Raw genomic sequence first — 26,921 nt, forward strand, 5'->3', positions numbered from 1 at the left:
AACGTTCCTGCTGCTACCCTGATTTCTACCATTTTCCTAGCTGTTAAAAGTTTCTGCTTTTCAGAGAATATCCTGTATTCTAAGTTATCTAAGAAATCTCTCATTCTCTTTCATTAGAACCTGGTGATTGTCATTTGTCTCAAGGGTAAGGGCCACAGATTTATGCATGCTTCTGTTCCAGAGCACTGTTGAAAACCTGAGGTTGGTTCTGAAGTCAAAATATCAGCTAAGTTGAACAATTTATCTTCTTTTTAGCTAAGACCAACACATCCTGACTGTCCATCATATGATGGAGGAAGATATTTTCTGCATTGGGCTCCACCTGCCTTACTATTAAGAAAAGACAGAAAAGTCCTGGCTCTACTGCTGCTCTTGTGCTGAGAACTTTGAAGCAGATCCCCCTTTGTGCATTGATCACAAAGATGAAGAGAAACAACCTTTCCACTACAAGACTTCAGTCAGTTAAATATACAGAAAATCCAATACAGCACTCTATATCCATATATTTCTAGGGTATTATTTTACATGAGGGAAGCACAGGACAGAAAATAAACCAGCCAGGAGGAGAGGCAGAGCAAAACAAAGAAACAAGTCAGGGCAAAAATACAGCAGTTTAACATAGGAATACTGCTGAGGTAAGGCAAGCTTTGTCAAAGTTGAGGTTACATTACTGTGCTCAGTCTCAACAGCAGCTCTCAGTCTTTCCTTTGTAAAACATTCATTGATATTTCTGAAACATAAAATATAAACATTAAGCACACCTGGAATTCTTCACTGTTTAGCTGAGGAAGGCATTCATACTGTAGAAGTTCCAGCTTAACCACTTTGGTAGTCGCTCCCTCCTTCTGGACACCATATAATTTCATTATCCATTTGCATGAAATCTAACTCCTCAGGACCTGTCACTCATACCAGCATACACTTTTCCCCCTTTTAAAATTGGAAAAAACACGGCAAGGGAAATAGCAGGGAGTAGCAGGTATACTGACTTTTCTTTCATATTTATTTAATAATTGTTGTATGGAAGATCACAGTGAACTTTTGGCTTAAAATGATAGTTTGATGAAATAATGGTATGTGCATGCTTGCTGCTGTCTTTTAATAGAAGCTTTTTGAAGCACATGCACAACATTAATGGAAATAAGTAGAAAGAAATGCCAGTATCTCTGTGCAATTCTAGTTCTATACTCTTTGTGTTTCTAGTGGATGGAGAACCTAAACCCTGCAAGTGCAATGCTTGCGAACATAGTCGTAGACTTTATTATGAGCAACAAGAACATGAGTACAGAGACTATTTTTTGAAGTGACGGGGCTGGCAGGGTGAAGGAAGCACTGAAAAACATGCAACTAAAGAGACAGTAAAACAAACAAAAAACACCACCACCAAAAAAACCCCCACCAAAACCAAACCTTTAAGGAGTATTCTATTAAGCTGATAGTCCAGACCTAACTTTGTTGAGTGTATATAGCTTTTGGAGAGACTTTTCTAAGATAATCCTGGATTAAACAAACATTTAAACATTTTACCTATCATGAGAACAACAAAATATAAAGAAGATACTGGAACAGAACCCAAAGTGGCAGGCTTACTGAAAAAGATAACTAGCAAAGGGAAAAATAACCCAGTCAAAGTCCGATTCTGCCATCAGTGTCCCTGTTATATGATGCAATTACACAGAAATAAAGGTGTGACTATACTTGAACTAGCTCTTTTGTAATTGCTTGGGTAATAATAGTACTCAAGATACCGTGCTGTGATTTGGCACAGACTAACCACACGTCTACATAAAGTGAGGCCTGGTTATAAATGCTACAGAAAGACCCCAAATAAAAAGAGTGAGCAGAGTTCAAGTGGTAAAGCACACTCATACGCTTTTGGGGGATGAGGAACATAAACAGCCTTTTACTCTACTAAAATTAACAGCGCTATTTTCCAGCACAAAGAGATGTGTTTCAAAAACCAGAAAATGCCTCCATAATTGTTTTAAAACCAAAAGAAAACAAGAGGAGAAATAGAAGAAACAGGTACAAAATAGAGAGGAAAGGCTGAAATGAATTTTATTTCACAACACAGAAGAATTAAGAAGGAAAGTGTACTGAAATAAAGAAAAGCACTGAAGGAAAATAAGGAAAACCAACACTTCAATGTACTGTAATTACTTATTCCACTATTACCTTTTTCCACGACATTTTATTGATGGTGTTTCATGGATCATCAATAAAGTAACACTATAAAAAGCCCTAGAATCTTATTTCCTTCTGGTGGTTGTGCTAGATTGACAGTAACTAGTCCATGACAAAGGGGCAACCAGTTCCACTTGAAGACCTGATGCAAGAGCAAGGGGGGAAAACAGAATTATTTTTTTTAATAATGAAAAAAAATCAATAATAATGTATTAACTTTGAAAGGAACACCAAGTGAAATGAATAAATAATTAGTTTAAGGGTAACAGTATTTTCAAAGCAAATGGACTACTTCTGTTACCAAGATGATAGGGCATTTGACAGCTAATAAGAGCAAGGCATTCAGCTTCCAAACCATAAAAGGTGAGAGTTATTATTACACTAATGAGCCACAAGCATACTGCTGGCTTGTTTTTTATTAACACTAATAAATGAGCTCATAATACTGATCAGAAGTGGTTTTTTTTTTCTCCACACATCTCACAGAAGAATTTCAGGTGACAAGTACTATGATACACATGGTAGAAACAAACAGCTGTGGCCACAAAGATGTTTTGTTAACTGATGATTAATATATTCAGGAAGCAATCACACTATTCATTAGTAAAAGTTTACAAACATTAAAAAGTGCATAACATTTGAAACCAACAACAACACAAAAATATATATAATATATATACTATATATAAAGAAAGTGACATCACCTCCTGTTAATAAAAGAAAACAAATCTTCTGACTTTGTGATTGGTGCTTATGTGATTGCCGTGGTTTACTAGTCAGTCATTCTCTTTACTCACCTTAGTCACACAGAGGTGTGGCTGCCCCATTTTGCAGTATTCAGCCTCATATATGGCCTTGTCTGTTGGGGTGGGATGGGGGGAAGGAAATCAATCAGCATAGCTACTGCAGAATAGGTTATTAATTTGTAGGTATTTTAAGTAATCCTCTGGATGGACAAGCTATCCTAGTATGTCAGTGAAGGTCCAGCTTGGACTGTCATTTTGGAATAGCTGAAATGGGAAAAATACAGTCTTTTGGGTGCTAGACGCCAGGTCTCTCACTTCCCTCTCCGCATCCTAGCTAAAAGGCTGCTGTAGCAGCTTCTAGCACTTGGCTGTACCTGGTGCATCAGTAACAGGCTACTAGCTGTGCAAACTCAACAGCCTGATCAACTGAGGCAAAGGCAAGGAATAGAAAAAATAGTCCCCCTGGCTGGATCCAGCCCATGATCCACTAGTTGGACTATCCTGCAATCTAAAACTCATTCTAGAATACGTAATTGGCAATAACCTATGCCAGTTATTCTCCCGTGTGTAAACAAAGGCCCATCTTTAACAATGTGAACCAGGAAAATCTCTAGCACCACGGAATTTGTCTGAATTTTAACCCATACAAGGTTATAAATGTATTCTTAAAACTACCGTAACAATAAAATACTTGGACTAACATTTTAAAAAAATATCTCGGAGAAAGATTAAGAAATTGGGAGTAAAATTAGAAAAATGGGGAAGAATAACATAAAAGATTCAATTTGAGTCTCTGATACGCAACTAACTACAGGCAAGTGGCAAAACTGTACCAAGGACACAAAACACGCTGAAGTATTCACATTAACAAATCGTTTTGAAGGCTCATCTAGTAACAAATTAGAGTGTTGCTGAGTCATTTAGGTTTAGGCATAATCAATTTAGCGGTTGACGTTTTAAATCTATCATGTGCACATCACCACAGTATGCAAAAAACCAGCCCTTTCAAAACGCGTGGTAGAAAAATTCACAGTAACAGAAATATTCTTCATAAGCAGTTGAGAAGGGGCAGTGTGGAGCATCTAAGTCGTACGATACAAAAACCATTGTAAATAACAGAGCTGTAAAACAGACGCAAGGTTCTAAAAACAGTGCTTTCTTTACAGTTCTTTTAATGGGTGAACACTTTGGCCAGAGAATTTTAAACTCTGAGGATCACACAAGCCTTTTCTTAAGATACACAATTAGATCCTCTGACATTTCAAAGGCCATTTGCTACAAGATTTACCTGTTCTACTTTCTAAAAGTGTTCCCATCAAGTAGTCATTATGAAGGATCCATCTGATGACACTATCCCAAAAAATCAATACATGTTCAACCATTGCTAATGACAGAGGTAGAGAAAATTCTGTCTTCTGCCACAGCTTGTACCCCCATTTTTAGCATTGTGTTGAGTGGGTTCCAGCAGTGAAGACACATGCACTTTCTTTTCCACCAGCTTGCTCATGGAAACAAATTTGTTCCAGCATGCTCTTGTAGTCTGAAAACATCCAGCAGCTGCTCCAGTCGGTCAAAGTCAGATGTCAGCTTTCTTGCTTTGCTGCCTCCCCTTGGGCCTCCCCGGTTTGCTCACTTGGATTTCGTTGTGCATCTCCTTCTCCTTCTATAACATATAAGAAAAGGACAAGTGACCCACCCTAAAACAAAGAGGTCTTGCTCCCAGAACCCCAGCTGTTCATCCACCAGTCTCAAAAACAAAGTAAAAAGAAACTGAAACTGAAATCTTGCATTAAATATGAAACCTTTTACTACTAAGATAGCCATACTTTGCACCTCCAGAGGCACCTTCAAAAACAAATTCCTAGCTGCAACTACCACTATCATTTTAAGTACTAGCTGAGACCACCACTATCATTTTAAGTACAGGCCTAAAGTAGCTAGAAATGAAAGAATTTAACAAAAAAAGTAGGGTATTTTTGACAATTTATTCACTATGATGCTACGACAATGTAAGAGAAAAAATCTCATTACACCAAGTCTGAACAGAGTTTGCTATAAAGAGATGCAACTTCAGTAAAAGCAATAGTTTGTTAAAGCTGTGTTTGTTCTGTGCATCCATTTTCAGTGCCATGCCCCCACCATGCATTCAGTCCACTGCAAACCACAGAATGATCTGAGGAACAGAAAACATCTTACAATGGTACAGTGAGCAGATAGCTCATAAAGCCTGTCTAAAGAAGGCTAAGTAGTGCATTGACAATGGTCTATTAGCACCTATATGCAAAGTATTGTATTTCACCTAACGATTAAAGACCTAACAAGTTCAGACAGCTGGAAGCTAAGTCCAAGTAAGACAGAATTCCCCAAACACTGGACTAATTAGCTATAGGTACATAATAAGGAATAATGTTAGGTAAGGAATAATGTTAAGACAGAAGTAGTCTCTTGTATCTTGCAAGGATTCTGAGTAATTTGTGTTGAACTGGCTTGATACAGTAGTTCAAGAGAAGAAAATTCCACGGACTGAGTTGTAAAGATGTCTAAGTAGAGGTAGCAGTACCCCTTAACTTTAATCTATAGATCTTTAGAAGAAAGGCAGGTTCTCAATACAGATATTTATTCTTTCCCCATTTCAAATCACACTGTACATCTGCAGCTTTATTTCGGTTTATAGAAATAAGCACCATAAACACCATCTCTTTTCTACATAGAAGAAATGGCACATTGCTAATGGAAAAAGCTCAGATGTGATCGCTGTGTTTGGTGCAGGCTGCGAGTATTTAGTGCCTCAGAGGGTATTGGTAATTATCAAATTCAACCTGATGAACAGTTGTATAGAAGGTTGATTAAGCTATTAAACAGTGAGGTTTGTTCTGTTCATTATGGGTTGAGTAATAAATAAAAATTTGTGAGGCACTTTCTCAGAAAACTCTTTATTTTTCAGTTTTCTCTCTTACATTACAAAGGATTGCATCAGGATGGATCTACATGCAATTATTTCCTATTGGACAGAAACCCCTTTTGCCCAAGTTGTCCAAACACTTTCTCCAAAGCCTCCTACATTAGTTCTGATACTGCAAAAGTCCACGAGTAGAATTTGATTTTTTTATTCCTTTTTTGCCTGCTCTTTACTCCATTTATTCTGACTACTAGGAAGTCTCTAATATCCCTCATACTATCTGGGCAAGTCAAGCTTTCCTGAAAGAATTTCAGGACACACCGAATAGAGAAAAAACCTTGCAAGACATTTGTGTTTAAAAGAAAAATCATTGTGGACATGAAGCCCAAACATTTAAATACCTAAATGTTAAACATAGTGCACAAAGATTCAGAGAAAGAGCACTAAGGTTCTAATATACCACTTCTTCAAAGATTTCTTTCAACTCACTGAAAAAACTCACTAGTCTAAATCCATTTAATCTATAATGCACTGTTCTTGGTGCTACAGACTTTGTCTTTCTGCTGGCAGAGCTCTCCTACCAAAAGCCTTAAGATACATTTATGGAAACAATTTTGCGTCTAGATTCTGAGAATCCCAAAATTGCCTAAGCACGCTCTTGAATTATTCTTCCTTAAAAACATGATGGCTATAAGCTCTTAAGAGTAAGAGCTGCGATTCTTACACAGCATTTTGAAACCAACAGTCAGTATTAATAAACCTCAAACCAAATAATATGATACTGTCAGCCGTAATACAGTTGTGTGAGTTGGTAAGCTAGCGACAGTTACCAGTTCTGCTAATGTGCAGCTTCTACCTCATTTTTCTTCCTGTAACATTACTGACTTTTCAGTGTCTATCAGTGTTCCCCCAATGCTTACACCTAAAACATTTCTACCATGAACTAAAATAATTTTTAATCACAAATTTCTACAGTCAGTGCTTCATTCCCGTTCTGCATGGACTTTAACGCCTCTGCTACCCCCAGTTTTTTGTAGATGGTTGGACCACTGTAACTTTTACAAGGAAGTCTTCTTTCCACTTCTGCCCTGAATCTGTGTTCTGTGGCATATCTGCAGACACCTAGAAAACCAGCAGTTTGTTTTAGAGATTAGACTTGCAGAGACTGGTCCTCGTTCTTCATTGTACTTTTTCCTTACTACTTTATTTAGCTACGATCACCTGTAAGATGAATTGAATATAAAGTTTCTTGGAATTGCACTGGTTACCTTGAGAGAGAGTTGAGCAGGTGAGCTACCTGCTGATTTCTCTACTAAAATCTTTATTTTGCCTTCTGTCTTATGATTTCTGTTGCAGTTTTCTACTTATCAGATATACCCAGTGTTGCTTTTATTAAATTTAGATAAATGGGTTGCCACAGAGTACTTGGAACCTATATTTTGAAGTTTGGTAAATATGTCCGTTCCATAGCTATTACAAGGTTTTTAGCTTATTATGGACAAAGAACACTGGAATCGTTTTGAAGGGAGAGTATTACATGGTAATTATATGTATTATACATAATTATGCAGCAAACTCTTGATTATCTGTCGTTGGCTCATCAATGAGGGGATTAACCAGCACTCTCTTCAGGTATCAAATACTGCATGACAGAAAATATGTGGTCTTTGAACAAGGCCTCTCTGCCTAGTGCTGTTCAAAGCTGTTCCTGTTCTTTACAGGAAATGTATCGGCAGGCTCTTCAAAATGAATGTACTAAATATGCTTGGGTAGCTTAATTTACATACGTTTTATAATAACCTCTTTTTTTTTTTATCTGCATTATCCTACTCGGCCATTACTCCATGCAGATGAAAGCAAATGTACTTGCACTTTTGCAAGAAAACGCATATAGTTGTAATAAGAATAAAAGAAACAGAAAAAAAAAAAGAATCAAACTTGATGTCTGTATTTGTATAATTAGGTAGTACTTAGCATAAATTGTTTGACATGCACCTTGAAAGAAATAAGATATAATCCCCAAATGTGTTTTCCTCTTAATCCTGTCAGGCATGATGCATATATACATCCCACAAGCATTAGTATATTATGAACTGGAATTTAGGATGCAAAATATTTTTTAGCCTCTCTTTGGTTTGGAAAGACATGATGGAATAATACACCAATACTCATACGAATGATAATACAATGCATTTTCCAATATTTGTTGTCTGGAGGCTTTTATCTGTCACCTAGGTGTACTAATAATACAAAATTTGAATACATTTTCATTGTGTTTAATTCAAACAGCATAACCTCCTGAAAAAGTATGCAGGCATTTTTGTGTATCCACTACCTAAGGTAATTTTATGAGCAACTCTGTACAGTTTTCTGCAATGATTAAGCTACCCAAGCTGCAAAAGTTGCCTCCAAGAAAAACTAAAGAGACTCCTGAATTATGTGTTAAAAATTAGGTTAACGGCTATTTAACCCATTCTCATCACTACAGAGCTAACTGCATGTACAAAATGCATACCAACATACATTACAGGCACAAAGTCACATTCTTCTTATAGCTCACAAAAGAACACAGTTCTGGCTTGCAATCACTCCAACAGCTTAACTTAAAAATAGGGATTGTTTATACCTTCTAAATGGACAAGATCAAAGACAATTTTGATAAGTGTAAATTTGAGACTGAAGAAAACTAAAGCAAGAAGGAAAGTTAGCATTATGCATTTCAAATGCCACCTACTTTATATTTTTCCAACATTTTACACATATCCCCACATTAAAATAAATAGACACACCTACACACATACTAATAAAGCTTTTCTTTTTAAATAGAAAAAAAAATTAAAGGCCCTGCCCAGCTAGAATTGCATGCATCTAGAAGCTATAGGCCCCAAACTGGCAACTGCAGAAGGAATAACTTAGGATGTACATTAGTCTGAAAGCCAAAAAAAAGAATCCCCTCCTCCAAACAGCACTACAACCACCCAAACGTCATGCTGCCCACATCTGATTGTCCAGTGATGAGACTGCATCTGAGAACTCTTGCCGTTGTCTCTGAGAAAAATACGTGCACAAACAGGGCAGCTGCTTATGAACAGTTTGTTCTTTGCTGCATTTGTTTTCTTCTGCTGTTATTAAAATAAGCATAAGACCTCTTTCCTAAGATCTGAAAAGGGCTTTCAAATATTTGTAAGATCCATTCATTAGCCCCCACCCACGTAACATGGAAATAATTACGCAGGAATATTACTATTTTTATTTAATGTAAGGCCCTTCACCATGCACTGTCCCTCCTTGCTCTCAACTGAAGGTGCACAATCAGCTAAAAATTTTCGTAATATTAGAGGTGAAGTAAGAATTAGGATTGCATTAGTGCTAATCACCTTAAAAGAAGGACAAACAATCAGCAGGAAGGGGAAAGAGACAATTTACCCAGAAACAAAGATCCAAGTAAATCAAACAACAATGCATTGCTATTGCTCTGTCCTCTGGCAGCTGAAAACAAAATTAATCTCCACAATAACCTTTCAAGCAGACACATGGCTTGTCCTACAGGCTTCAAACCAAAGAGCTTCCATTAAAGGATATTATGAAGAGCTGGGTTTTAATAAGGACTTCCTTATTTTCTTCCTTATACTCAATTTTCCATAAAATTTATCCTGACACGGACTCTGCCACTAGGCACTCACTGAAGAATGACTTTTCTTTTTTCAGTAATATGTCGTACTTGCAAATAACCATTATTGCAGGTAACCCCTGCTGAGCTTCCATTATCAGTAAAAAAAAATTTGTTGCTGAGGGACAAGGGAATAATGCATGCACATAAACCATGTTTTGTGTACTACTCTTTTCATTTTCGTTTTAAATAAATATAATAAAAGACCAAAATGTACTCACCTGCTTTGTTTATATCAAGCTCTGATAACTTTAAGGCCAGTTCACTAGAGTTCCCACCCGGAGAGGACACAAGTATGTCATGTAATGCATTTCTTCTACCTGTTCTTCCTGAAGCAATAAAGTCTGCATATGTAGATTCCACATCAGTCATTGCTAACAAATATCCACATAGCAGTACCTGGATGGAAGAAAAAAAGAACACTTAGAACACCAGAAAAACAGATAACGTTATGGAACAGGAACAGAACTAGAAGGTTCTCATTGTGGAGTAGATTGGCGATGCAGTAAGCAGCAAAAGAAGATGCCTCAATCTCAAAATTTGGAGAAATTAGGAAAGAAACAGAGTAGAAAGCAAAAAAAGTGTGTGGATTTTATGCAATCTGTATTCAACGGTACTTTAAACAACTTCATTTTTCATTCTTCATAAAGTGCTAGTGAGTACTTTATAAAAGCAATAACCTCAGCAACATAATTTCTTTATTGAGCTGTCTCTGCTTTTAATATTAGCTGGGAAGTAGGAGGTAGATAGGGGGTGGAAGAAAGTTCTTTTTTGCACAAAATGCAGAGCGTAAAGAGTAAGAAAGTACAAATCGATAATGCTTTTGCATGCAGAACAGCGTGCTCATACACAGGCACAGCTATGTTTTGTGTATTTTCCTTTCTGTTAGTATGATTAGTTTTGGCATTGTATATAGACGTCTTCAGACTCAAACAATTTATTTTGGTATGGTAGTTGCACCAAAGTGAATGCATTACCATAAAGTCACTGAAACGAGTGGAGACATGCTAACAGAGGAAGCGGAATAGCTAAAGTATAATGCAGAGGTTAGAAAGCAATGCTCTGTAAGCTAGATATAAACTCAGAACTTCTTTTCGTTAGAAATTCATTATTTCTCATGTCATTATGGAATAATGATGATGTGCATTAATGTAAGATCTGCGAAAGATACGAGGAAACTCCTGTTTCAAGCTTAGTCAGAGAAAGATTTTCATGCCTGCTGGAGTATCTGCTGTATCTGCTATAGATCTAACCTGTTAGGATTTTTTTTTCTTTTTCTTGATTTATAGAATTGTAACCAGAGACTGGGGGTGGGGGCATAAGGGCAACATTGCACAGTTGCACGCAATGAGAAGCTTTAGCTATTATTACTAAAGTAGCTGAAATGTCACATTTGCATAGTGTACAAATCTTTTTAATCAGTTCCTATTGCAGTTGCTGGACATTGAAGAAGCCCCTGAAGTCATCACAAACATTAACAGCAGTAAAAGATTCAGCTTTCTCTCTTTAAATAAAAAGAAAAAAACTCATTTTTTATAAACACTTTTTTTTTTTTTTAAATAGATACATAGAAGACAACAACTAACCCTTCCCCACCCTCAGCTCTGAATAACTTCACAAATCCTGTCCATTCTTCATCTTCATGCTAGTCCTGGCCTCCTCAACTTTAGTCAGCTGTATGAGGGTGTACATATGATGTGTCTGAGAAGCCAAGAAAAGGGTTCTACATCATATTTTATTTAGTCTAAATATAACTATATCAAGTATCATTGCAAAACTGACTGACTGAAAAAAGTTCATTGCTATCAAGCTTTGGTGTCCTGTGCCAAATGCTGAAGGGCTGGCAGGATAATTTTACTCCTATGAACAACCGCTATGAAACTGCTTTAAAAAAAAAAAAAAAAACAAGAAAACAACCAAAAAAACAACCAAAAAAACCAACTCACAAAACCTAACAACAAACACCTAGGGAATGGAAAGAGGTCAGCATTGACTGAAAGCCTGCCTGACACACATAAAATAGTGTAGTGCCTCTCAATTAACAAATGCTTTCATGAGCATGAGAGCACATGCATTTCTTCCCATGAAGTGCCCTCTTCTTGAAACACTGCAAGGATACTGAAGCAAATGAGAAGGCTACCATTTGTTCTTTGCCCAAAGCACAGACATCTCAATGCCAAACATATCAACCATGTACTCATGACGTATATAACTTGCAAAGGTGAAGGGGAACAGTGAGGGCAGTTGTGATAAGGTAAGAAAACAGCACAAGTTTTCAGACTTATCTGACCTGTTCACTGAAGAATATGATCCAGCAAGATCAGAAGATAAAAGATTTTAAGTGAAACTTACACGCGTTATATATGTTCATGCCTGTTATTGCAACTGGCCTGTAGAAAATAAAGTGCAAAACCTGAAAGTAATCAATGTACAGGCTTGGACTTTGTCATTACTGTAGCACCAGTCCAAAGTCATCATAGCTATCACTCCTGACAAAACATCAACTTATTTTAGAAAAAACACCACAGAGAAGAATATTCTTTTGCTACTTTGGAAGCTGCATATCAGTACATCAGGAACAGAATAAGCAGAGAAGACTATGACTGAGGTGGAAGGAGCTATAGGGCTGTAAGGCTGGCAAAATGAGCAGTGTTGTACTCCATGAGCAATTCCCTGGACTGTACGAACTGCATGCCACAGAATACTCTTCTGTAAGATTACATTCTTCTTGAAACATCCCATAAAACATGGGGAGCACTGGGGGAAATCTCAAGCTTATTTAATTTTAGCTTGAAACAAGCTATAAAGCCATAGGAAAATGTGCTTGTGGAGAACTTTATTTTAAAGGTTCATTTTCTATAGGCTCAATATGGCATTACTAAAAACATTCTGATCAAAAAAGAATGTTACCAAACATACATTTATTAACACTTCCAAGTTTTCCTGTCTGCGTCTTCTCCTAAATGTCAAACACCATTCTGTTTTGTATTGGCATTATCCTGAGACATTACTGCATAAATATGGAACTCCACTGACATCACCCGAGAGCTCCCCTTCCAATGAATGGCTCAATGCCCAGCAGTCTGTAATTATTCACTGAACCAGTCATTAAGGAATTACCATTCACTCCAAAAAACCTTTCTTCCTTCAGTCTCTGTGGAAGGAGTGGAATTTGCTAATACTTCTGTGAAACATAATTTGAATTTCCCAACTAATTCCGTTAACAGATATTCCTGCATTAAAGATTGTAGTCACAGTCCCACTAGTTCTAGTATTTTTTTTTAAGTTGTAAAACGAATACTCTGCAACGTGGTATTGAACTGAAACAAGAAGGCTGCAAACCTCACTGCTCCTGCCAAGTGAACCAGCAAACTAAAGAAAGCAGTTCTGTGAGCATAAAGACTAATGAAACCTGCTGTCACAGGGTTGGATTCCTTGGTAACTGATAAGATACTATCCCATCTGAAGTCTCTCCCAGCTGTGCTTTGTCTTTCCCCCCATGTAGAGTCACTTTGTCTGATAATGGGTTAGAGTTTGCAATACAGTCCTGGGGATTTTCAGATGCCATCTTTCCTTTCCTCAGCTTCTTAGTTTCATAAAACTTCTAGAAATGTGAGTATCTTAGACTTCTGTCTCTTTCCCCTCCCAAAGAAAGCTGTGCTGAAAATGAGTTGAAAGCACCTAAGGAATTATGGAAGATGAGGAAGGTAGACAGGCATAGTTGCTATCTTGGATTTTAGACAGTGTAACAAGACATCTCTGTATTATTAATGAAGATTCTGGATAACGTACCTACACCTGCAGAAGGCCTACTTCTATATTCTATGCAAATGAAGAAGTTTTACAGGTAAGCATCATAAGGAGTAGAATTAGTATCCATAGAATGCAGGAGGAGAAATGAAGGATGACAAGAACAGTATAATTTAATAGGTACAGGAAGAATCAGTATTGGTGTCTTCAGAAAGTTCCCTGAATACTTCTTGATCTCCACAATCCAGTTTCTGTGTTAAATTTTCCATTTTTATGCTATATATAACAAATCTTCTCTCCCAAGTTTCTGAAGCTAACTGCCAAGTTTCTACAACTGTTTTCCTCCTTCTACATACTTCGGTTTTATTGAAAGAACTCTTAAAAATAACCTAAAAAGTTAGTGATGGCTTCACAAATGAAATCCCGATTTGATTGCATTCCATAGTCATTCAAGTGAAACAAGGTGTTACACAGTGCCATTGTTCTCAAGAGTTTGGAAATGAAAGTACAGAAATTATGTGGCATACCAGCATGAATTAAAAATCAGTGTCTATACAGTTTATGGGCTAGTAGTACCTAGGGCTGTTAAATTTACCCTGTTTAAGGGCCTAGCTACCTAAAAGGAGCTCAGATGCATTTAAAGTACCTTCACTAATTGGTATTTATTATTATTTTAGAAGGAAGACAGGATAAGAATGGGCACCTGACACATGGCTTTGTCTATGGGATTTGGAATATATTGCTGGCTAACACAGGAAAGCTGCCATTTTCTTGGCAAACCTGCAGTGTAAGACTAAGAGGTACGATCCTTCAATGTTTACTCCCCCTCTTTCTCCATATATGGTTAATGATGGCATTGAATAAGGGATTTTCAAATAAAACTCTCCCAGGCTTTGGCTGCTAAATGTTGTATCACGATCAGCACATTATTTAAATATAATTATCTATATTCAGCTTTCATAAGGGAACAAAAAAAAAAGAGAGAGAACTTGTCACTTAATAGCACGTCTGCTTTAGAGAAGGTATATAATTATGCTTTTAAAATAAATTTTAGTTCCAAATGTAGCCTTAGCTTAGAGACAGGGCTCTTTCCAGCGAGGAGATAGCTCTATTCCACAGCAACCTATACCTAGATTCCCATCTCATGCACGGTCTGCTATGTTGAAAGCAGAAACAGAGCAACAATTTAACAAAAGCGTACTTCTTTCACAAGAGATTATATCTGTTGTGCTATACAATAGTATTGCTTTTGCGCAGACACAGATGACCAAGAAAATAGCATTAACTCTTGAAAGCCAATTAAAGGAAAATAAAAATGTCCATGCCAGCTAGCGAGCTGGACAGTATTTTAATCTACACTTTGAAAATCCCTTATGTAGTTTTGTCTGACTGATGTTTCTGAAGTGACCACCTCTATAAAATGTAGACCAGGTCACTTACCTTTTTGACAGTTAACATATTTTTTACTGTGAACATAGTATATGTAGTACTCCTAGTACTAATAAGATCTTAATGGAAATCAGTGGGCCATTCAACTGGTTAAACAACGAAACAGAACAAAGAAAACCACCACCTGAGATTTTTTTTTGACCAGAACAAAATTAAGAAGCTATTTTAAATCTGCATAAGAAAGCACTATTAAGTTGGATATCCTTCAGCTCATAACCTACACAAAGAGATCATTCACTAAGACAGTGAATAGGCTTTCTTTCTTTGTTAACTAAGTTATATTTTACCTAAAGAGATCTACAGAACTAAAAGCCAAATAGTTACATTCTTACTATGTCCTTGCTGAGGCAAATCTCATTATGCCCATGACCATGAGGATTTGGTCTCTCACCTACCATTTAGTTTCAGTTCACAAATTCAGTTTTATCTTCCACTATTCCATAAACACAGGCAGTGAAATAACAGCAGCAAATTAAAAAAAGCAAACATAATCAATGAAGCAATACTACAGAGACCTTGGTTCTTTGGAAAGATACACTACAGAAGACAACTATTGACGTTATTAGAAGTAACTCTAAATAACAATAAATGTTTTGATATTTTGACATTAACACCCTATGCAGGAAACAAATCACAACATTGAAGTATGCACATGGGCACTCTATGTTAGGGAATGGAAGAGGGTGAGCTACCATCTACCATCACTAGTCACTGGTCCATCTAAAGAGAATGCTGAATAGCAAACAAAATGTGTTTGAGAAAAGAGGTATCTATTGCTGTGTGACTTTCTTACTTGCAGCTGGTGAATGGACCTCTTGGCTTCTGAAGGGAAGGAGGGAGTTAAAGCATCACTGTTCAGGATGCTCTGATACTCTCTATGAACAACTAAATCCATTGCTATAGCATGTCATAACCATAAAGATGAATAAGGGCCTCAAGCAAGATGGGAGCTGTCAGGTTCCTCGTGACAAATCTGGCAGCCCTGCTGAGCATTCCCACATCCATCTGAGCTGTGGGAAGGCTGATGCTACAAGGTTCTGGGAGGGCGAGGCCAGGTATGCAGCACTGCAGTTTGTTTGTTTAGAATGGTGTGGTGCTCCAAAGAAAGGAGCAGGGTTAACACAATACTGAACAAATACAATGTTTTGTTCAAAAGGAATGGTTTCAGCCTTTGGGGAAAGCCTGTCCACGGGGGCCTCTATATGGCAATCCAGCAGCACTCCTTTCAGAACAGAGAGGTGACACGAGAGGCAAGCCCACAGAAGAGTATGAAGACACAAAACCCACCCCTCAACAGGAAAGAGGAGCTCTTCCTCAACTGCTGCATTACTGGAAAAGCCCAGTCTATTGAGGATTTGCAACAGACTGGCAGCTTGGGAATGCTTGGCGCAGAACAGAAAAGACTTTCTGCAGAAATGTAGAGTAGATGCCTGCTTAGCATCAGGATGTTGAGGGGAGGGGAAGAGGGAAGTTGTGTGGGCTTTGCTCATGAAGTATCTCTGTATCTTCCTAACCTTGCCCTTAATTCAGGATTCATGCTACAAGTTTGTTCTCTAGACCACTTCCATCAACAAGTGCCAGCCTGCACAGCCAGTGCTTTATAACGTATTGATCAACACACTTCTCATTAGAAAACACAGCTGAGTCTCTAATGTCTATTCTCCAGTGAACTTGTTATAAGCACTGTAGTGACTATTTTTGTAACAGCCACATCTCCTCTATTTGCTGCTATATACAACAGCGTGTATATGGCTTTATGGGGGAAAAAAAGAACAAAACACTCAACAGTCATGATCAGTAGTCTGTAAATGTTTTGGGCCAAACTGCTGTGAGCCACTATAATCCTTATAGACAACCTTCGACTGAAAAAAATTATAGGTTTAGCCAACTTTTAACTGAAGGTCTGATAGCAAAATAGTTCTGTGAAATTACCTGCAGACCAGTATGAGCCTTCTAAACAATCAGTGGTACAAAGGCGATAATGTGGAAGCTACTCAGATAAAGGGTTTTCTATCAAACAGATTTCCAATTTTTGGCAGAAGCTTAATGCTATGGAAGGGGCCAAGAATGAGATTCATTGGACTAATTTTAAATGCCTGTGTACACATATGTAGGTAGGTAGCTATATGAGGTGATTCATCTGATCCATATTAAGCGTTTGTTTCAGAATGAACGCAGTTAGCACCTTCAATGTGCTTCTCTCTTCCTACTGAATAGAAAAAAAAGTCTAGAGGGTGAGTAGGGATCTTTATTATACATGCATTAAGTTAGGTGACATTAATCCTACTCTAGATGACCTAAAAGGATTCTGGTCCATTGAATTTTAAATTCAGCATATATAAAATGCGTATCCACAGAAGACCTGTTCCCCTCAATATCCTTTTTTCCCCCTGAAGATATACATCTTGCTAGATATTACTTAACTAGTACTAATGCTTTCGAGGTCAAAGCAAAAGAACACTTCATTGTCATTAAAAAAAAAAAAATCAAGAAACGGCACACATACAGTATGTAGTATATTGCTGTGTACCTTCCCAGTTAAATGGGAACCAGCTGTGTTTTTTAAAAAAATAGCTCCATGATGCAAGGCAACCTCCATTCATTTCTAAAGGACTCATCCTTGGAACACAGAGTATTTCCACCGCTTACTGCCGAGCCAAGATCTAACACAAATATGGTGCACACTTTGTTTCCAAGGCAATACTCCTATCATTACAATACCTGTTTTCCTCTGAAGTTGCAATGCATGAGGTTGTCTTAGAAGACCTTCTTTCTTCTTATCTCACTGCAAGAGATTTTGCTTAATAGAGTTATACTTCCTATTACACTGCTCCCATTCTTAAGTTAACTAAAGTTTACATTTTGTGATGTTCTGCATTCTGACAATTTGATTGACATGTTTACAGCATCTACAACAGCAGCTTGTAGGTAACAAAAGCATTTTGAAGGGAAAGCATGCAGTTAGAATAGCAAAAAGAAAATGTCTAGCTAACAGTAGCATGACAGCATTTAAAACTTAGGCTATACATTATCCTGTGCGGACAGGAGGATGCACCAGTATTTTCGTAAGGTTTTTTCCAGACCTATTTGCTAGGATTCTTTCATGTTTCAGTACAACACGTAGTCTAGCTACCAAGTATTCAAGAGATCGAAATGCTCCACAGTTTAGCTATCCTTAAACTCTTCCTTTGTATTTAAAAAACTGTCCCCCTTGTCCTGGTTTCGGCTGGGATAGAGTTAATTTTCTTCCTAGTAGCTGATAAAGTGCTGTGTATAATTTAGTATGAGAATAATGTTGATAACACACTGATGTTTTAGGTGTTGCTAAGTAGTATTTACACTAGTCAAGGACTTTTCAGCTTTCCATGCTCTGCCAGGTGCATAAAGAGCTGGGAGGGGGCACAGCCAGGACAACTGACCCAGACTGGCCAAAGGGCTATTCCATACCATACATTGTGCTCAGTGTATTAACTGGGGGGGCAGCAATCGCTGCTCGGGGACTGGCTGGGCATAGATCAGTGGGTGGTGAGCAATTGCACTGTGCATCACTTGCTTTGTCTATTCTTTTATCATTACTCTTATTATTATTTTCTTCCTCTGCTGTCTTATGAAACTGTCTTTATCTCAACCCATGGGTTTGACTTTTCCCCCCCCCCCCGATTCTCTTCCCCCATCCTGCGGGGGCGGGGCGGGGGCGGGGTAAGCAAGAAGCTGCATGGTACAGCTAGGGTTAAACCATGACACCCCTCCAAGACACCTTCCTCAAATCTTTAAGACATTGTAAACTACTGGACAGATGCAACATCTGTTGTATCACATATCTTTTCAGCAGGTTCTGGTAGAATAGCTCAACTGTCTGCATGTGACTACCTTTTAAAATCATGCAGTCATGACTCATCATGAAAGCATGCGTTGCAGCATCCAGAACAGAAGAGCTGTTTCTTCTTGAGCAGTGGCAAACACAGTACTGGAAGGAAGGGATTTGCCTTTTTTCATAGCAAGATCATCCACAACTGTTGTGTTACCAAATATTAAATACTGGTTCCTACATTTGCTTTTAATAAAATCAGATTACCTCTTGCAAAAACAAAGCCGCTAGGATTCTGCTAAGATCTCATATTTCACATGCAAGCTTGGAGTTTTCCAAGAATACCCACAATGACACCATACTTTTCAGTATTTGCAAAGATAAATACCACTGGGCCAGCCTGGAGACCCGTGAACATGAGACAAACAGCTTTTTAATGATAGAAGTATTTGAACCTCTTTGTGCCACAATACATTAATCAGTATTTCATTCATGGTATATCTGGTCAACTTTTTGGCTTGTCAACAATAAATTAACTTTTCCATGCAAATTTTTTCCTGTGGCAGGCATTTAACATCTACTTTACATTTGAATTGGTTTTCCCAGCCACCAGACATTCTGCTTTTCTTTTAATTACTATCTAGAAGCTACAAAAAAAGCACAGCATTTCAGTTTTTGTATCTTAAAAGCAGTTTAATTTATTATAACTCACACGATAAATTCACATTTTTTATTGCATATAACTTCATTTCGGTTTCCTCTTAGTCTCAGCCTTACATTTTTCAAGGTTTGCATCATTTTTGCATTTTGTTCCCATGTGTACACTGACTACTTTAGAGTCTAAGGACTGCCTGGCTCTGTTGCTATGCAACTGCATAGCCTACTTAGGGCTTCCTGAAATAATCGTCTCAAATGTGCTTTTTTTAGACTTGTTTCCAGCAGGAATACTTTACTGTTTCTTTATAATGGACCACTGATATTACCACAATATTAGACAGTGGTCACCTGGGAAGTTTTGGTAGCTACCTAAGATGACAAAAAAACAATGTTATTGGTTGCAAAATTCAGGACGTACCTCCTGCATTAGCACAGGGAGGTAAATATCTCAAATATTTCTATGTTTGCCACATGTTTTCCAGGTATATGAGAGCCATATATTTATAAGGAAAAAAAAAAAATCTTAATTTTTGTTTGTCTTACTCAAGGGGAAAAAATTTCTCTATTTAATGTAGAATAAGCCACCAGTCAGAAAAAAATAAACCCTCTTTATATGAAGTATATTACAAATTTAATCAGCTCAACAGAAGGAACATATATGCAAATACTCCATGTTGCAATTCATTATAAAATAAGTTGATTTCAGAACTCTTTAGGACAAGGTTCCACATTTTTAAAATCATATTACAGATGCCATGAACTGGGGCTGCGTTTGCTTTTTGAGGTACCTGCCAGCAGCCCTTGAGAAACTGTCCTGTGAAACATTCAATCTCAAACCAGCATTGTTCTTGTTACAGCCTTCTAGTGCTGCTGCTGCAAGGGTGGACCGACGTGTTTTGTTTTCTTATTACTCGTTTATTTGGGAATCTTAAGTTAATTCATCTCTGTAACAATATGTAGAGCAATATAAAGACAGGGGTCTTGTTAAAGCACCAATCAACTCTAGAGGGCCAAATGCCTTACTATGCACCAGGCTGAGGGATCAAAGGAACGAGGTCTAACAATACAAAAGAGATTTTAATGAAAGGAAATATTTTACCTCATATTATTTTCTTTTCTTTGGTCCACCTTAGCAGGCTCAGCAGCAGTTATGTCTATGGATAGAATCATTAAGGTTGGAAAAGACCCTTAAGACAGCTGTGTGTCAGTCCAGAATTGAGGTAGAGAGAAGAAGGATGTTTCCCAGACCCAGAGAAAATGGGAACAAGGTTTAAATTAAGGCCCTTGCAGAGGCAAGTCCACCCGCAGTCTTTTAAAGGAAGAGGGGGAAGAGCGCAGCAATTTCATATTGTTTGCAAGATCCTAAGTCAAAGATGACTTTCTTAAAAAGAGTAGACTGCGGTAGGCACAGGAACAGGCTTCTCAAACAAATGCATGAGGTGGTACAAAGGGGTAGTTTTCCATATCCATATGCGTAGGCACATACACGCATAGTAGCCAAGCTATCCAAGAATATGATTCAGCAAGGTTTAGTGAGTGTGACTCTCCCAGAGTGACGCATTTTAAGTCTCTGTTCTTTAAAACCACATAAAAAGTACAGCTCAGACTCAAACTGGTGTCAATACTGTTTGGAAAGCAAAGAGGTCAAGACCTGAAGAGCAGCAACATTTGGAAGGATCTCCTGGTAAGCAGTCTGAAACCTGAAAATGATGCATGATTAGCTGGAGGAGAGAAAAGTGTTAATGATGAAGTCTTTTATAATGGAGAAATCCTTCAGCATGTTCAGTTTGCATTTTACACTTTGCAGTATTTATAGGCATTTAAAAGACAGGTCAAATAATTTCTAACGTAAAAAGACAAAAAGAAAGCCCTCACATTTGCCATGATATGTTTGAAGACCTCTTTTGCATGTCCACTTTTAAAAAAGAATCTAATTAAGCAAAAAGGAAAAAAAAGCAAAACAAACAACCACCCTTCTTCCTGAATAATCCTTTGTGACCTAGGATCATTTTGAGCACTTGGGATTGAAAAATCTGCCCTTTAGAGAGCTGCCCTTAACAATGCTGACAAGTTTCCATGTGCTGGTACCAGATGGAAACTAAAAAATGGCTTGCATATACTAATAGTTAATTAGCAATTGTGCTGCATTGCACAATCTGTCCATGACAGTCAGATTTAAGATGCATTTCTAGATGCAAACCCAGGTACCCTGATGACTGTGATACCCAACAGCAATTGAGGAAGATACAGGCTCTGCAAACCACAGCTACTTAAAATCAGTACTAGTTACAGCTTTGAATCTGAGGGTCAAATATTGCTTTTGTCCCCAATTTCAAGCCAAACTAAAGCTCAAATACTTAATTCTTATCCCTGTAATGTCACAATACTTCATCTAAAAGAATAAAGGGCCAAATGGAGGAAGATAACAGGGTGGGCAACTTACAAAAGTGGGTGGTGGAAGCATATAAACGGAGTAGAATTTCCTTGACTCTCACAGAACTCATTGATTTCAGCCAACCATAACAAATTGCTCAATCACTTTAAGAGATAGCCTATTAAAAAAGCATACAGTAGACATTTTATATTCATGCCAAGAAAAGTTATCCAACCAAACTAACACATATTTTCTGCAGCTCAAGCTCTTAATTCCAGCTCGAAACTCTCCCTTTCACAGCAGTTGCTGAGTACTAAGAAATGTTAAAAGAGCCTAAGAAGAATCTGAACATACAATTCTTCCTACATGCATAAAAACAACAAAATGCAATGAAGTGCAAGCCACGTTTTCTGGATATGAGCATAAACACACGGGCATGAGCAGAAACAGAAGAACTTACCGAAACCCTTACTACTGTACAAAGTTCCTGAGAGGAATTCATGTTGTCAGACCACACGAGTACTTCCATACTTGACCTGAACAGCTTACCTGACATTGCCGAGGCTGTGCAAAGCACAGAATCGCTCCTGTTATCTACCTGCTGGTGTATTATAGACAATGAAAGGAAGTACCAGCTGTCTGCTTACAGTAAGAACACATATGTGGGCAGAGTACTTCCTAAGACTTCCAATTTTGAAACCCTGGCAAAGGGGAAAAAAAAACCTCTCAAGAATAAGAATCACCCACAGATGCGAGTTTCTGGGTACCATTTTTTCCACAGGAGGCAAGCTGCAGGTATAACCTCAAAGAGGAAGAAGATAACTATAAAAAAGACGTTGCTCCAAATCTAAAGCAACAGAAACACACACATCTCTTATAGTCACTACAGAAGTGTCTTGTTCAAGTGAAAACTAAACTTTAGAAATAAAGAGAATAAAAGAATTAAGTAATTGAGAACCAATGAAAAGACACATAGGCAAACTGTGGTAAGAAAGTACATAAAAATAAACCCAAGTGGACTCTAAGACTGAGCAGGATGAAACAGTCAACATTAAGTGCCTCCTGGCAAAGAAGAAACTTCCTTTATAACCACTGTTCCTCCTGGCAAAGATCTTGGGATGCTGACAGCTAGCTGTAAGCCTCTACCCCATCCCAACTAAAACTGTCCACCTTTGGACATAGACGTACATGGGAATGACCATAATACCAGAGAAAACTGGTAGATACCAGGAAGGTTTCCTATACAACAGTTTGAGTGTTCAGGATCAGGAAACTTTGAAGATTACCTCATCTATCCATGTAAATACACATAGATATACCTGCCGAGATGGGTACTGTTGAATATTCACTCCATCTGCATAACTACTTGTATCTAGACGTACTTACCAGTAGTAGATTTTCTGTAAGCTGTACAAGAACTGCCTCATATTCCAAATTTTTTTAATTTTTAATATTTTTAAAAATTATCTGTTGGTACCTAAAGTAATTAGCTTTAAAGAATAACCTGTGGTGCGCTGACCTTGGCTGGCTGCCAGATGCCCACCCAGCTCCTCTCTCACTCCCCCTCCTCAACAGGAAGGGGGGAGAAAATAAGATGAAAGAGCCAGTGGGTCGAGATAAAGACAGGGAGGTCTGTTACCAATTACCAGCACTGATAAAACAGACTCGACTTGGGGAAAATTAATTTACTGCCAATTAAATTAGGTTTGGATAGTGAGAAATGAAGACAAGTTAAAACAACACCTTCCCTCCATCCCCTTCTTTTTCCCCAGCCTCAGCTTCACTCCTTCAGTTCCTGACTGCTCTACCTCCTCCCCACCACCCAGCAACCGGGGGGGATGGGGAATGGGAGGGTACAGTCAGATCAGTCCACATCAGTTCCTCTCTGCTGCTTCTTCCTCCTCACACTTTTCCTCTGCTCTAGCATGGGTCCTTCCCACAGGCTCTTCCCACGGGTTCCAGCATGGGCTCTCCCCAGGCTGCGGTTCTTTCAGGAAATATCAGGCAGCTCTGGCGTGGCACATACTGGCAGGCAAATACCTGCTCCACTGTGGTCTCTATAGGCTGCAGGGGAATCTCTGCTCTCATGCCTGGAGCACCACCTCCTCTTCCTCCTCCTTCTTCTTCAACTGTTGTGTTCACTCTGCTGTTTCTCACTCTTTTTGTTTCCTCCTCCTCTACCTGTGTGGCAGGGTTTTTTTTTTGCCCTTTCTTAAATACGTTTTCCCAGAGGTGCCACCATCTTGGCTGCTGGACTCAGCTGTGCCCCGCAGCAGGTCTGTGGACCTGACTGGAACCAGCTGTGTCCACCATGGGGTCACCCTGCCCTCTTCTCACAGAGACCACTCCTGCAATCACCTCACTGCCAACACCTGGACACTAACACCCAGTATACCCACCAATACAATTAATATTCATCACAAGATACTAAGTGCATATAAATGGCCATGAGAAGCACTTACTATGCTTTCCAGTGTATTCCTTAAACTTCAGTAATTGCTGAGACTGCCCTTCTGTCACTTTCTTTCACTTCGAACTGGGAAATCACAGCCACACAATGATCTCATCTGTTACACGTCCCTGATATCTCACAGCTGATACGAGGCAGTCTCTTTCCAAGTGAAGGCTATGTGGCAAGTATGTTAATACCATGAGAGAGAGATAATAAGGCACTATTCTCTACTCACCAGTCTTTACCATCACAGATCAAGAAAATCTCAGTGCTCTCAAAGATCATGATCATTGTAGCCATGACTTTTACAGACACCAGAAGCAATGTGTTTTTCCCCCCAAGACTGAGAGAGGGAGTTTACATGAGAGAGGACAAGGAATCTATTCTCTGTTATTTTCAATAACTTAAACATGATATTAGCTTTGACATTTTTAGGTTTCTGTACCAAGAAAAGTAGAGGAGTATATACCAGCTTTTCAAGCCTAGAGGCTACTTTCAAGAAAACATTCGCTACAGAAACAAAATTACGAGATTTTTCAAGATCACACCACATTATTCAGTTGAATTAATGCCTCTCAGAAGAGCAAGAAGTGCTAAGGATGCAAGCACACTGCAAGAGCTGGCATGTTTGATTGCGGGTTAACGTTAAGCATTAATTAGCTTGTTTAAAAAGTAAATACTCCCCAAGAACAATAGGTAAAAAGAAGACACTTGCCCATATGCAAGTAACATGCCAAGTTTGGGTGAATGAACACAGTACATGGAGACTCGTATTTTCAGTTTCAGGTGACCAACGTGAGATACTACAAAGGACTTCATGCTTCAGAAATTAGTAAGAACCAACATTTTTAGAAAGTATCTTGGGATAAGTAGTGAAATAAACTAGCAAGCTCAAGCCTCTTATCACTTCTGAAAATTTGACTTAATGTAATGTTGAAATTTGAAGACATAGTGCAAACTTCAAGACCTGAAGATGATGAAAACACTTATTTCAGCCAAGTCAGAAATTCACCCATACTGTAAAAAACACTAAGGGAAAAAAGGAGTAAGGGGGAGAAGCAAAGACATTTTTCTTTCTACTACTAGGCAATTAATGCCCACATTTTCTAACATGACTATTTACACTGGATTAAAAGCTTCACTGAACATGTGCTTCATAGGCAACCTTTGGTAAATAAATTTTAACTTTTAGTGCAATGTCTTTGAAATTTGCCATCCCAAGCACCAAAAATGATCTTTTCTGTCCTTCCCTCGAACAACATTTTCCATTGCTACTACATACCTTATACCTACAGCCTCCTCATGATCCAACAGAAAAAGCACCATTATTTTCAAACAAATAGTACTGATGTTTGCATAGCAGGTAATATTCCCTATTTGTTTTCATCATAGACTCCAATGAAATCAGAGCTGAACTAAAAATGGAAAGACAAGATGTATCTTCATTTCAGAAAAGCTTTTCAGCACAGTTGGAGTGAAATAACATTCAGATGAGAGAGATCTTAACTATACCCTGCTCAGCCTCAGTGTCTATTTTAAATCTTCCTTTCCAAAATGCTCCTCCTTCCCCTAAGCAATCTGCTTGTTAACGCTTTGTCAGAAATATCTTGAAGTATTACTTTCAGAATCAAGCAATATTTTCCCCCTTTTGTATTTTGCCACTCTTCTTGTGCAACCCCCTATAGGTATTATTCAAACATTAATATTCAAATATTAAAATAAATGAAAATTTTAAATATTTAATTCTATTATTAATTATTAAATAGAAACTTTTTTAAAAGTTTAAACATGCAAAACACTGAAAGAAAAAAAAAAAAAAAGGAACAAATCTGGAAGCTAACTGAAACAGAAAACTATTTCCCCAGAGCTGACCTTTGGATGAAAATTCACACACTCTGGGCACTTCACTTCTGTGTGAAGCACTGCTGAATCCACGTCTTGACATATGCCCCCACCTTCCACAGAGCTATTTTGTATGTCATTACTGGAGGAACACATTTGTATCCAGACAGCAGTGAACTACATGTGCCAAGGCGTTTTTTGGGAATCACTACAAATCTTTTAGCCATTTGACTTGTATGCCAAACAAGGCAAACTTATTTGTAAAGTCAAAGGGAATTTGGCTATTTGCCTGAAACTCCACATACATCACATTACATAACATCATGATGCTTAGGTCCATTAAAGCTATTTTTAAGTAAATTATTCTCCTGTTTGGCATACCTCGGTACACCATTTAAGGGACTACCAAAGCTAACGGGTTCAACAGAAAGTAAAAACAAACTTAAATTTTCCCCACAAAAAAAAAAATACAGAAGGATTTTTTTTCTTTTCTTAAAAAAAACATACAACTGGACTGCAGAGTGTGTAAAGGTGTGCAGATGCTCCAATTGAAAGACAATATGATTTGAAGACAGGATTAAAATGAAGAGCTGTGCCATCCTCATGACAAAAACAGTTGCACAGAAAAAGGCAGACACCATATTCACCTTAGGAACGTAAGCAGAAAGAAGGGGGTTTGTTTATTTTTAAAACAAAGAAACAAAGAAACAAAACCCCCACACTCCCAGGAAAAACACAACCACACCTCTCCCACTCATCACACAACATCAACTAAATGCTTCTGACCCAATGAAGCTTATTTGAAACATTTTCAGTCAGCTTTCCAGTTAAATGATAACTTGAAGAAAAAAGAAACAAAACCAAAAAGACCACCACACACACACACACAAAACAGATAAGCTAAGCAAAACAAGCCACACCACCACCTCTAATTTGATTAAATATAGATGGTGATTACATTGCCAACAAAGGCAAACTGGTTTAGTCTGATTATTAAGCATGTAATGAAATACTCCAGTGAGCTCCAATGTTAATGCATAAAGCTTTTATGAAGCAGCATAGGTTATGTCTTTCAGATGCTACAACAGTA

The 26,921-nt window shown here is 38.0% G+C and overlaps 1 protein-coding gene across 4 annotated transcripts in view; it reads right to left on the reverse strand.

Annotated features, from left to right (window-relative positions):
- Nucleotides 1-2,033: 2,033 nt before the first annotated feature.
- The window catches only part of PKIA (cAMP-dependent protein kinase inhibitor alpha), a 44,052-nt gene continuing 19,164 nt past the window's right edge, over nt 2,034-26,921 (reverse strand). For all 4 annotated transcript variants that reach the window (XM_087751123.1, XM_087751113.1, XM_087751110.1 and 1 more), the window contains 2 exons: nt 9,721-9,898; nt 2,034-4,593 (listed from right to left, as the gene is read on the reverse strand). In XM_087751123.1, coding sequence (XP_087607249.1) covers nt 4,514-4,593; nt 9,721-9,871 — 231 coding nt within the window. In that variant the 5' untranslated portion in view covers nt 9,872-9,898 and the 3' untranslated portion in view covers nt 2,034-4,513. The remainder of the gene's footprint in view (nt 4,594-9,720; nt 9,899-26,921) is intronic.

The sequence above is a fragment of the Nipponia nippon genome, unplaced genomic scaffold (genome assembly GCF_047370975.1).
Source record: "Nipponia nippon isolate SJK-2023a ecotype South Korea unplaced genomic scaffold, ASM4737097v1 scaffold_1, whole genome shotgun sequence".
NCBI classification, from domain to species: domain Eukaryota; kingdom Metazoa; phylum Chordata; class Aves; order Pelecaniformes; family Threskiornithidae; genus Nipponia; species Nipponia nippon.